The sequence below is a fragment of the Salvia miltiorrhiza genome, chromosome 6 (genome assembly GCF_028751815.1).
Source record: "Salvia miltiorrhiza cultivar Shanhuang (shh) chromosome 6, IMPLAD_Smil_shh, whole genome shotgun sequence".
NCBI lineage: Eukaryota > Viridiplantae > Streptophyta > Magnoliopsida > Lamiales > Lamiaceae > Salvia > Salvia miltiorrhiza.
In genome coordinates, this window is record NC_080392.1 from 37,357,986 (window position 1) to 37,370,477 (window position 12,492).

The 12,492-nt window shown below is 33.0% G+C and overlaps 2 protein-coding genes across 2 annotated transcripts; one reads left to right on the plus strand and one right to left on the minus strand.

Moving 5' to 3' along the window:
* The first annotated feature begins 6,888 nt into the window (after nt 1-6,888).
* On the plus strand, nt 6,889-8,022 carry LOC130989449 (uncharacterized). The gene is made up of 2 exons (XM_057913462.1): nt 6,889-7,781; nt 7,859-8,022. The coding sequence occupies exons 1-2, from the start codon at nt 7,458-7,460 to the stop codon at nt 7,970-7,972; spliced, it is 438 nt and encodes a 145-aa protein (XP_057769445.1). The 5' UTR covers nt 6,889-7,457; the 3' UTR covers nt 7,973-8,022.
* Nucleotides 8,023-9,693: 1,671 nt separating this feature from the next.
* Nucleotides 9,694-11,199, minus strand: LOC130990861 (putative F-box/LRR-repeat protein 23). The gene is made up of 2 exons (XM_057915089.1): nt 10,874-11,199; nt 9,694-10,291 (listed from the first exon to the last, which is right to left on the minus strand). Exons 1-2 carry the CDS (start codon nt 11,197-11,199, stop codon nt 9,694-9,696), a joined length of 924 nt encoding a protein of 307 aa, XP_057771072.1.
* Between the last annotated feature and the right edge of the window lie 1,293 nt (nt 11,200-12,492).

A 12,492-nucleotide genomic window follows, 5' to 3' on the forward strand; every position in this document is an offset into this window, starting at 1 on the left:
TGGAAAAAATTGAGTAAATAAAAAATAAAAATTGAGGCAGTAGCCTATTTTATTTATAGCCCACATGTTTGTAGTGTGAAATTGAAAGAAAGGTGGAAGGCACCACGTGAAGGATAAGTAACTGTCACATGGGGGGTCGGCAATAACTGCATGCAAAACAATTCTATTACCAATTAGCCTAGTCATCGTGATGAATTTTCCAAACCGAATAAAACTACAAATGCGTGAAAATAAAGTGACACGAGCATGATACAATCATAAAATATACGAGATATATACGTATTTGACTCCATATAAATATATATGGAGAAAAATACTACTCCATGTTAATTATACTAGTTTTCTTCTTTAATTTTTGACTAATTTTATAAAGGGTTATTAGCCTGTAAAAAATAAACAACCTTTTTTTATTTTCTGAAATTTAATATAATTTTTATTTTATGCACACGAATACATAAATTTAGTATTTTATTTTTATTTTTTATGCCAACAAAAAAGAAACTCTATTTACTGTTGACGTGGGGTCGGAATACATGATGTGTGGACTACGGAATATGCACTCGAATAGAGTAGTTGTATTCATTATTTTGATTGGAGAGTCGATGACATGGTATTTCGATCTTAACGTCAACAGTAAATTAGAGATTTTCTTTTTCAGTGTCAAAAATTAGAAAGAAAAAAAAGAAAAAAAAAAAAAAACAACAACGCTAAGTTCATGTATATTTGGGCAGAAATAAAGGTCATGTTAAATTTCAGAAAATGTAAAAAAAAAAAAAAGTGTATTTACAAGCTAATAACCCATTTATAAAAGTTTGATGGTTTTTTTGGACAATAACTTATTACTTATTTGGAAATTAGGACAAAATTTTTTGAACTTTTAAAAACATGGCACTATTCAATAACTAATGCACCCGTGGGACAATTCTAGGTCAATTTTAGATTTTCGAGCTTTACTTTGATTGTTGTAGGCATAGTCACGTACCCGGTCCTTGCAAGTAAGCCTGAAACTCTTAAAATGGCATGGGAATTGTACTGTATGTGCTTATTAATTAGTGTCTTACTTTTGTAAACTCATAAATTTTTGTCCTATTTTTCAAATCAGTCTAAGTTATTGTCCTAAAAACCCTCTAACTCCATTTTACAATGACATGAATTTTAAGAATTTAGTTGATTGTGTTGTGAGTAGAATTATAGTTGCATTTTTATCATAGTTTTATATTTTGGTTAAGTTTTATATTTTGGTTAAGTAATGGATTCAAAATGACAATATTTGAAAATAAAAGATAATAATGATGATTAAAATTACAGGGTTGTATAGGGTAAACTTACCTGAAATGAAAAGAGTTATGTTTTTGTTTGACGAATAAAAATAAAAATAAAACATGAATTGGTGGACGGAGGTATGTGAGCATTGCTCATGTTAGCCCATGTTACTGTCTGCTGGCTCAAAAAACTCAATTCTATTTTTTTTTTTTTCTGATGATGCGTTTGAAAAATGAACTTCATTGGCTGATTCAAAACACCTTAGTTATGTATGAACGTTCCAACAAAAATACTTGTATGCATCAAAAACCCCAGGTTTGGTGCCCCCCTCCCCATCGTTGGTGTCCCTATCGCCTATAGGACCCTATAGTCAAGGTCAGAGCTGTTTACTACCTCAGCGTAGCAAAATCGCATCAAATGCACCCCCTCCCCCCGCGTCACTTAACAGAGCTTAACACTGTTACAAAAAAATAACTTTTTTTTTGTTTTTAATAAAGGTAGGCCCCAACTCGCTTTCTCTCTCTCTCAATTCCTGCGAGGGTCACCACCGTCCGCCTCCCTGAATCATCGTCTGAAATACTTGTTCAGTCTACCCGGGGAATGACGACGGCGAGTCGATTTCTCATGCTGCTAGGTCCTCTCCTCTCTCCTTCCAATTTTTTCTCATATCTTCAATCTCGCTTCTTACCTTCTTCAATTTCGTGATTTCTGCTGTTTTGAGTTTTTGGAGAGTATATTGCTTTGAATTGGTTTGTTTTTTTTATTCGGATGGATGGCTGGTATGTGCTGTGATGTGCAGCTGACCTCGAGGTCCGCCAGGAAGAGGAGGATGGAAATCCATTTCAAGTTTGTCCCCATCGATTCCGTGGTGGCGCCGCCGCTCGACGGCTGTGGAAAGAGGAAGCGCCAGAAATTTGATGTCGTTGTTTTCAGTTTTGCCACCTAGAGAGTGTGAAGGCATCGCTCGGAGCTATGAGAAGTTGAATAAGCTCACCAGTGAGGTGGAGCCGGAGGCAAAGCACTTCCGTGTATCAGCGTCGGCTGTAGCAAGTGAGCCTGAGGTGGCTCCGGATTTTCCGAAGTTCAGGATGACCTTAGTTTGTGGACGGAGAAGAGATATAGAAGACGTTGTTGCAATTCACCCCTCTTTTAGCGGCCTAAGCCTTAATTTCCCCAACGGGATGCATTTGTTTGGTTGATTACTGAATCAGATTTGATTGATCTTGTGCTTCGTTCTGGAGAATGAGAAATCGACTCGCCGTCGTCATTCCCCGATTGGACTGAACAGGTATTTCAGACGGTGATTCAGGAAGGCGGACAGTGATGACCCTCGTCGAAATTAAAAGAGAGAAAAGGCGAGCTGGGGCCCACCTTAATTAAAATATATATATATTTTTTCTAACAATGTTAAGCTCCGTTAAGTGGCCGGGGGGAGGGGGGGGGGGAAGGGGGGCATTTGGTGCGGTTTTGCTACGTTGAGGTAGTAGACAGCTCTACCCTTACTATAGGGTCCTATTGGTGATAGGGAGGCGAACGAGAAGGGGAGGGATGGAGGGAGGGGGAGGGGGGAGGGAATTTGGTACTTAACCTTTTTATAAATTACATAAAAAAATCGAAGCTCGATTTGTTCTCTTCCATATAAAAATTGAACCCGTTTTGTTCATTTTTTCTATACATTGAAGCTCAATTTATTCTATCTCACCATATAATTTTTTCATCATATTTATTTTCCACGTTGTTGACAACTTCTTTAATGCGGATGTCATATCAATTTTAATTTGACCAAAAATAAAATTGTTTGTGTATTTTTAATAATTTTTATAATTCAATAAAAATTATAATAAGTTAAAAATTTGTGTATTTAAACACAAATATACTATATAAATACTCCTCTCGTCCCATTATAAGTATCCCAATTTCTATAGTGGGATATCTCATTACAAATGTTTCGTTCTTTTTTTGCCAAATAATTGATAGACTAATTGACTAATGTGCCCACCACCTACTCTCTCTTTATACCTACTTTTATAAATCTCAATTTATTTTTTTCTCTTCGCCAACTCACTTTGAGAGCATTTGGTTTGATGGATGAGATAGATAGGATTGATAAGATTGCTAGGATGGAAGAAGTGTGTAAATAATCCACCCAATTTTGGGGTGATAAATAATCACTCAATTAGATGATTAGATGCGGGCCGAATTATCAATCACGGGTTCAATCATGTAAACTAAATACTTGATTAAGATGGATTATTTAATCAATCATATCTTATCACTTAAATTAAATACTTCCTTAATCTATTAATTATACTTTCATTAATTTTTGTGCCAAAAAATAATGAGACATTTATAATAGGACTGAGAGACTAATAAACACCTTAGTACATATTTTGACGCCTGGGAGTTTGGGCTTTTCATTCGGCCCATTCTAATACAACATGATCCTGCTTTAATATGCTGGGAATATATTGTGTGAAGTGGGGCCCCAGTGGACCTTAGCTATAATATTAACTTACTCAACTAAGTATACAGTTTTTATTTTATTTGAAAACAATAAATTTATGCAATATGCGGGGCCACCCATACACTAGTATAATAAGAAAAATTTTAATTTATTTAATTTATTTTTAAAATAAAAATAGGATTTATTTATTTTACTAAATTCTCTATATTGTACTTTTTTTTAATTTTTTTGCATTTTTTATTTTTAATTTATTTTTTAATAAAAATAAAAAAATTACCAAAAAATTACAAAAAAATAATTACAATGTAGAGAATATGATAAAATAACTAAATCTTATTTTTATTTAAAAATAAATTAAATTATTTTTTATTTAAGTAAATTGTGGGTAGCCACAATGTGGCTGATTAGCATTACTCATTTCAAAATGCACAAATGACATGACAAGATATGACAAAAAATGATAGGTGGTGAAGTAAATGGAGTATAGTTAATTTCTAATATAATGCACACTTTACCTTATCCTTTTCTCTCTTCTTTCCTACGTCTTTTTCTCTTTCTTTTTTTTTTCTCTCTCCTCCCATCAATATTTTTCATAATTTTTATCTCTACTTTTTATAAAATTCAATTATTTTTAAAATATTATCAAATTTAATTTATAAATAAATACTTAATATGCATTTTATATATAAGTTCGTGACAAAATATTTAATATGGTATAAAATCATCAAAAATGAATTTTAAACAAATAAATTATGAAAATTTTAAAATATTTTATTTTCAATTTTTGTTTTTAGCAACTTTTTTATTTAAGTTTTTGTATGAAAATATTTATTTAATTATTTATTATGACGTGTAATACTCTATAATAATAATGTGTAATGTTAATTTTCATTATCAAATAAGTTAAAATTATTTAATAATTATAACTATCATTACAATTTATACAAAATTAAACATTTACGTTTTTAAATTTGAAAATTTATTGAGAAATTGGTGTGTTTAATTTATTTTATTTTTAAGATATATTTTACATTTTTTATAATTTAATTATATTTAATATTTATATTTATTTATTTAAACATGTCATTTAATTTCGATGTTCGTTGTGCATAGCACGAATAAGCATACAAAGATAGATCGCTACGAAAAAAAATACGAGATTAATTAATAATACCACTCTTTGTAAGCTATTCGTAACTTGTAAGTGTGACTTATGAGTAAGTAAGAGTCTCGAATTTAAATTCACGATCTCTCAAAGTTCGCCTGATCCATCGATTGAGCAATTATGTGAAAATAGGGGAGTATAAAAGAACTATAAATACACACGTAATATTATTTCTTTTAATATTTGAAATTTAGTATGATTTGAATGTGTGGAGATAAAAGTATATTGCATGAAAGTTGGATGAAGGTAATACTCCCTCTGTCTCCATAAATATGTATAGGTTCTTTTGACATGAATTTTAATAAAAAGTTATTTCATGCTTGTTTGATTCAAGTAGAGAAATGAAAATGAAATAAAATCAAATAAAATAAAGGAATGGGAACAATAACTATTGCTTTTATTGAGTATTTGATTCAACAATAGAAATGAATCACTAGTAAGAGATTTCATTTTCTTTTTATTTCTCCTCTATTTTGAGGATTAACAAATTGAGTAATTGGGTTACCCTCAAGTAGAAGTAATGGTTAACTCATTACCCAAACCAAACAACAAATAATGAATTTAATTAATTGAATCATTTTCCAAGCTCCAAAAAAATTCAATCAAACATGGAGTTATTGATAGTGGAAAAAGAGTTTGACATTAAAGATATTGTTAAGTAGATTATGAGTAAATAGTATAAGTTAATCCATCTGTCCACCAATTCATGTTCTACTTTCCTTTTTGGCTCGTCCTCCAATTCATGTCCTACCCATTTTTAGTAACTATTTATAAATTTTTTAATTGACGGGTCCCAATAAATAATATATTTTTTCTCCACTCAACTAATAAACAATACACTTAGTGGGTCCATTTTCCACTCAACTAATAAACAATATATATATTTTTTCTTAAATTAACTCGTATTTTCTTCCCTAGGTTATGAATTAATGGACGGAGGGAGTACAAGGTTAAAATTAAAAAATTATGTGTAAGATATTGTTTAAAAATAAGGTGTGAATAAATTTAGAGGACGTGCCAAAAAAAGAAAATATACATAAATTTAAGAGACGGAGAAAGTAACATATTTGTAATAAATTATAAACAATTTATATTTATCAGTATTGTGTCAGTGACTCAGTATTGAGGACTAAGGAAGTACTTTAAAAGTAAACTTAGTAAGAGCGTCAATGGTTGTTTGTGGGGTCGTTCTATCGTGCCGAAGCTTCAATGCCGCTCGCCGTTTTGATCTTGCCATGTGGCAAGTATTTTTTATTGGAGTAAAACTTTTTTTTTAATGCAGAAAATAGCTAAACCTTGGTTGCTTTTTCCAACCATTGTTACACGCTTATCAAGAACCGGTTTTCTCTCCTTGCATTTTACATTTCTACCCCTCCTACTATTGTTTTTTTAAGGCCGCAGGGGGTTGGCTTTGAGGGGGCTGAAGGGGTCGCTTGTGAGGGGTTTTGTAAAACAACGTAAAGCGGGTGAATGGTTTTCACGATTTCACATCCTACCCGATTTAATTGCATTTTAGTTTTCTACCCCCTCCTTTTTTTTAAACAATAATGGCTTTGATGGTTTTTTAATAATTACTCCCTCCTATTCAAAATATAAGTCTTCCTAAGCTTTGACACACATATTAATAAATAAAAAAATTACCTAATTTAACCCTAAATAATAACAGCTAATTAAGGTTAAATACATCTCACGAGAAAACAAACGGTGGAATTTAAAATGGATGCACTTATTATTGAGTTGTGTCTTTCTATATCCAATTAATATCTCCTTAATAAGTGAGGTTAATTGTGGTGTATTATAACAAAACGACTTATATTATAAAATTAATGTAAATCACCAAAACGACATATAATTAGAATATAGAAGGGAGTACTACATAAAGCGTGTGAATGGTTTTAACGATTTGACATTCTACACTATTTAATGCTCCCCGTCTTCTTTATTTAGAGCCGATCATGAATTTGCTCTGCAACATGGTGGCCGTCCAAGGAAAATTTTGGTCTTGGGCGGCTACATGTTACCGTCCATTTTTCCGATCGGTCACGCCTCAGTGGCTCACACAGCACCTTTTAAAATTTTTCGTGGACCATTTAATGAAGCAGTTTTATTTGGTTCAAAATAAAATATGATTTTGCTAGTTTTTTTGGTTTCTTTATATTAATACTTTTTTGTAATATTCTAACAATCTTTTTAATTATTTATAAAGTACATGCACAAACTACAAATAAAATATCCCAAAAAAAAATTGTTAAAAAATTGCGAAAAACTAAAACTAACTAAATCCTTTTAAACTTGAATCAAATTTTGTCCAAATAGCACTTTCAATCAATGGACGCCTTTTGGTTCCAAAAATTAAAAATTAATGGACGCGTCTTTTGTAACGTGTCAAATTCTTCCGATTTTAGTACATTCATTTGTAACGTGTGAGTCTAATCGACGAGATCATTTATGTCCATTAGTGGTAGTGGGCATAACCCTCTGACTCTGAGAAGATGTGTCTATTTAATAGCCTATCAACAGAACTATTTGCTTACTTCTCTATCTTAACACACCGTCTATCTAGTAATGGCGATGCAAAATGGACGAGCATGGACCAAGCACGAAGAAGAAGAGTTGTTAAGTATACTCCACTATGTTGCAACAGATTACGACCCAAATATGGGGAATCCCTCTTTCATGAGCGGCGTCATTGATGAAATCGAAGGTGCCATTGGCTGGTTGGTTCAACAGCGTCTGCGAGCAACTCGGGCGGATATCATCTCTAAGGTGCGATTCCACATAGAACGATGGACCAGCTTCCAAAGGTACCTTGCCCGTGAGTACATCCTTAGATACGACAAAGAAAGCAACGAAGTCATTGTGTGCCCAATGAAATTCACGATGGAAACTGTAAGTAATGTTATTTTCATATTAGTGGTGATATTTTCTTATTATTGAAATGTATTTTTATTTGTTTGTATATACAGGAGACGGCGGAGGAAGCAGGTTTCAGGCTGGATGGGTTTCCGGACTATGCACGCATGGAGCAGATCATGGAAGCTCATGGAATCGAATCTGTGCCATGGGACCTAGTGGTTTGAACGACTGTTATTCGTAGTTTATGAACTATTTATGTTTTTCTCTAAATGATGGACAATTTAATTATGTTATATTCTTAAATACTTTATGTATGTATTAATTAAAATAGTCGTATTGTAATATATTCCCTCCTATTCAAATTGTTGGGAACCTTAACATTTTTATGAACGTATTCTCTTCTACTCCATGCCTATAGCTCCCAACACAAATTAATTTTCCTGTAGAAGAGAATACGTTCATAAAAATGAAAAAGTCAAAAAAATTAAACTAAATTAATAGAGCCAAAATTAAACTAAATTAATTCAAAACATATGATTTCGATAGAGCCAAAAAATTCATATGAAAACTACATAGTAGTTGTATATATGACGTTTTTGTTTCATGGGTATGCAACATTATATTTAACAAACATATTGTGTAGTGTTATTAAAGTGAAATTTCTTAGTAAGGCTGCCAAATTGATTAGATTTCATGAAGTGAAGTTGCTTCTTGTAGCTCACAAAAAAGGAAACAAAATATCCAACACAAAAAACATATATTATGCTAAATTTGGCAGAACAATATGCTCCTTTATTTGATGTGGTATAATGGTTGCTTTGAGTTAATTTTTTTGTAGCACTCAAAAAAATAAAAAAAATTATTTAAACCAAAATAACATCGAATTTAATTTTGTGGAAGAATATGCAGATTTTTTTTTTTAATGGAAGATCTTTAAATATGCAATCTTGTCAATCTAATCTAATTAATAAATACATTAAGTTAAAGGCGCATCACTTCAACAACGTCTGTAAGTTAAAGGCGCATCACTTCAATCAAAATAAAGGTTTTTTTTTTAACCCTACGTCCGGACTCTTGCATTAATTTCTTGAAGTTGATAGTCATGTAAAGTCACTTTTTCAAATTGCAGTGCAATTAATTTCGTAGAAGTGGATGATCTCCTCTCAAATGATGACTTTCTGCATGCATCATCGAGAGTTTATAGACATTTAATGCGAGAGTTAATAATTTTGAGAGGCTAATTTCAGCCGTATGTATTGATCGACCATGTACCATTTGAAAGTAGTAGATATATGGTGAGAACCGTCGGATATGGATCAGGAGTGCAATGTTTTCCTTTTTTGGGATGGATAATATAATCCATCTTTCAAGTAAGAACATGGAAGACACAAAATGTTGAAATCATCTTCAACTTATTGCAAATGAGATGCGAAATGAAGTACTTGAAGCGATCCTTGATGGTTGTCCACGCCTCGAATCACTGGACATCCGGCAATGCTGGCATCTCCATCTTGGAGGGGATTTAGGGAAAAGATGTCGTGAGCAGATACAAGAACTTGAATGGTATACATTGAAAATATTTAATTATAGTTGAAAAATATTTGCAAAATAATTGTTGCATATGAGATTATAAAAAAATAAATTGAGGTAAAGGAACTTATTGTTTGGGGACCTTATTCATTCTTGGGACGTATTTTTGAAACTTTTAAGCTGTTTGGGAACTTGTTTTACCAAACACTTTGGAGGAGCTTATAAGCTCATAAACTGGACTTATAAGCTGTTTTGAGGAGCTTCTAAGCTCAGCCAAACACCCTCTTAGGCTGCGTTTACTTTGATGGATAAATTTAGCAATAAAAAACGATATATGAAGGGAGTACTTTGATGGATAATTAGAACATATTTTCATAAACACAGATATAAGGAGTACTTTGAACATGTCCTTAGCTCAAGATTTATCGGAGTAGTAGTCGTAGTCGTAGTCGTCCTCGTCGTTAGCGCAAAAGTAGTTGTCGCAATAATAATCTCCATGAAAGCCATCTTCATCACTAAACAAGTCATCACATTCCCACTGAGCTGGTCTGCCAAACCATGGTAAATCACTAACCGAGTCATTAGGGAGTCTCAGATCTTGTATCTGCTCACGACATCTTTTCCCTAAATCCCCTCCAAGATGGAGATGCCAGCATTGCCGGATGTCCAGTGATTCGAGGCATGGACAACCATCAAGGATCGCTTCAAGTACTTCATTTCGCATCTCATTTGCAATAAGTTGAAGATGATGCAAATTAGGCATGCATGTTGCGATTGCTTCAGCACAACGAAAAGGATCTTCATAAAGCCCGCACTTTGAAGAGTTAAGTGAGAACGATCTCAATTTTGTGCAAGAATTGCCAATAGCTACAATGTCGTGAGAAGAAATTGATGGCATCATAATAAGGTGCAATTCTTCCAACTGTCCAAGCTTTGCAACTGCTTCAGTTAAAGCAGGAGGTGATATGTCGATGCAAGATACAAGTTTTAGGCGTTTCAGATTTGCAGCTGATCTATCAAAGAGCACAATATTGGATATTATTAAGCAAGCTCGAAAAGAATTCAAATGTAAAAGGAACACACTAATTATCACAAACACGCATGTCTTAACGCTTTCATCCAACATGATTACAAAGGAAGTTGTACAAATTAGTAGATCTTCAATGAAGCACAGTATCCCCAAACACGCATGGCTAACAGAAAAAAGAATGAACCCCACTATTGGTTGCAACGAGTAAGGTTCGAACGGTCGAACCTCTGAACCGACGGAGTTAGATTTATAAATTTTACCAACTCCACAAAATCACAACATTTTGCTATTTTGAGGCCTTGAACCCTTGTCTTGAAAAAATACCACAAAACTTATCCAATAAGCTAAGGCCCAATTCTTGAAATTTATATATAGCATAATTTTATTGTACCTAAAAAAGAACAACGCTGAATAATAATTCATAAACCACAAGTGAACCAATATGAATAAAAACACAATTTATCCCTAATTTTTAATTTCTATAATACAAAATTCCCTAAAAAAAAAAAATACCAACGACAAATCATTATTCTTCAAGTAATATCAAGAGCGCAGTAATATTTACCGATTGACGATGTAGTTGATCAGTTCGTTATGGCCGAATGAGTCTATGGTGAGTTCGACCAATTGCCCCTGACTCCGATCCACTGCGCGTTGGCACATGGCAGCGTAGCCCTCGTTCATCTTCCTAGAAGGGGGGTTGGACAAGTCGATCACTTGCCACATGATGGGATCCTTGCAAACATTCCACCAGGTACAACACACTTGTTGCGCGCTTAGCATCCCCTCCGCGCCCAACCTCATCAGAATGTTGTTCGTGACATTTCTGGGAAGTTCGATCCACGTCGACGGGGGAGAGGCCGAGGATGACCTTGATGGTGCCGGCGCCATCAAGGTCCTTTCAACCTTAGATTTTCGGTTTCTGCGCATTTCCTTCATAATGAGGATTGAAGTTTTTGGGAGACCAGGTCGACCGCTCAATCACCAAAAAGAAATAAGCCAAATGTAAGTACAATATTGGAGATATGTTCGAGCTTGATCTTCACAAGCAATCTAATATATAAAAGAGGAGTTTTTTTCCTCCATTCTTTCACCCTATTTTTTCTCTCTCTTCTTCCACCAAATTTTTCAGTATTTTCTCTTTTTTTTTTAGCAGATAATTTTAATTATTTTCTAAACATCACAAAATTTTATTTATGAAAAAAAATATTCAATATGCATCTTAAATTTAATTTTGTGACAAATTTTTTAATATGGTAAAAACAAACAAATCATCAAAAATGAATTTAAAACGAATAAGTTATGAAAATTTTAAGATATTTTATTTTCTCTCTCTTCGCTAAAATTTTATAATTTTTTTTTATTTATGTTAGTCCATGAGAATATACATTCATTTAATATGTCGTGTAATACTTTATAATAATAATGTACTAATGTTAATTTTTATTATCAAAACATTTGAGATTATTTAGTAACTATGATTATCATTAGACATTATACAAAGTTAAAATTTGTAATTGATGAGGTTTATCTTTAATTTATTTTTAAAATATATTTTGTATTTAATTATAATTTATCTAATATTTATATATTTTTATTTAAAACATGTGGTTAATTTCGATGTTCGTCGTGCATCGCACGAATGGTCATACTAGTATAATATATAAAGATGAGTTTTTTTTGTAAACATTAGCAAATTTGATTCTGCAAAAAATATCCTTAGATCATTAAAAGTCATTAAAAATTAATTAATTATGACAATTCTCAAATATTTCCTTTGCAAATTTTTAAAAAATGGGGCCGGAGCTTTTAAATACCCAAAATTAAAAAAGATAAGTTTTTTAGCCTCAACTTAAAAACAACTCTTTTGTATACCAAAAGGCCCTTACATTATATCATTAAAGAAAAGCAAAATAAAAATAAAAAAAGAGAAGTCACTTTCGGCCCTCCTCCCTCCTCCCTCCACCCCCAAATTCAAATTCTCTCTCTCTCACAACTCATGACACGCTCACGACCGGCGCCACCTCACGATCGAATTCCAGGCACGACGTCGAGATGGGCGACCGCGACCGGAACGACGACGACTCGGTGTCGGCGACAAGCTCCGAAGAGGAGGAGCGTCTCGCACATCCTACTCCTCCGGTGAGTGAGCCCTAATTTTCGCCCAATTCCGCCTCCCTTGAA

Excerpts from the sequence above, each read along its gene's own strand:
- LOC130990861 (XM_057915089.1), bottom strand. The coding sequence starts at position 11,199 with ATGGCGCCGGCACCATCAAGGTCATCCTCGGCCTCTCCCCCGTCGACG. Across the intron at positions 10,292-10,873 it reads ATCAACTACATCGTCAATCG|ATCAGCTGCAAATCTGAAAC; the intron begins GTAAATATTACT and ends GCTCTTTGATAG.
- LOC130989449 (XM_057913462.1), top strand. The coding sequence starts at position 7,458 with ATGGCGATGCAAAATGGACGAGCATGGACCAAGCACGAAGAAGAAGAG. Across the intron at positions 7,782-7,858 it reads TGAAATTCACGATGGAAACT|GAGACGGCGGAGGAAGCAGG; the intron begins GTAAGTAATGTT and ends TTGTATATACAG.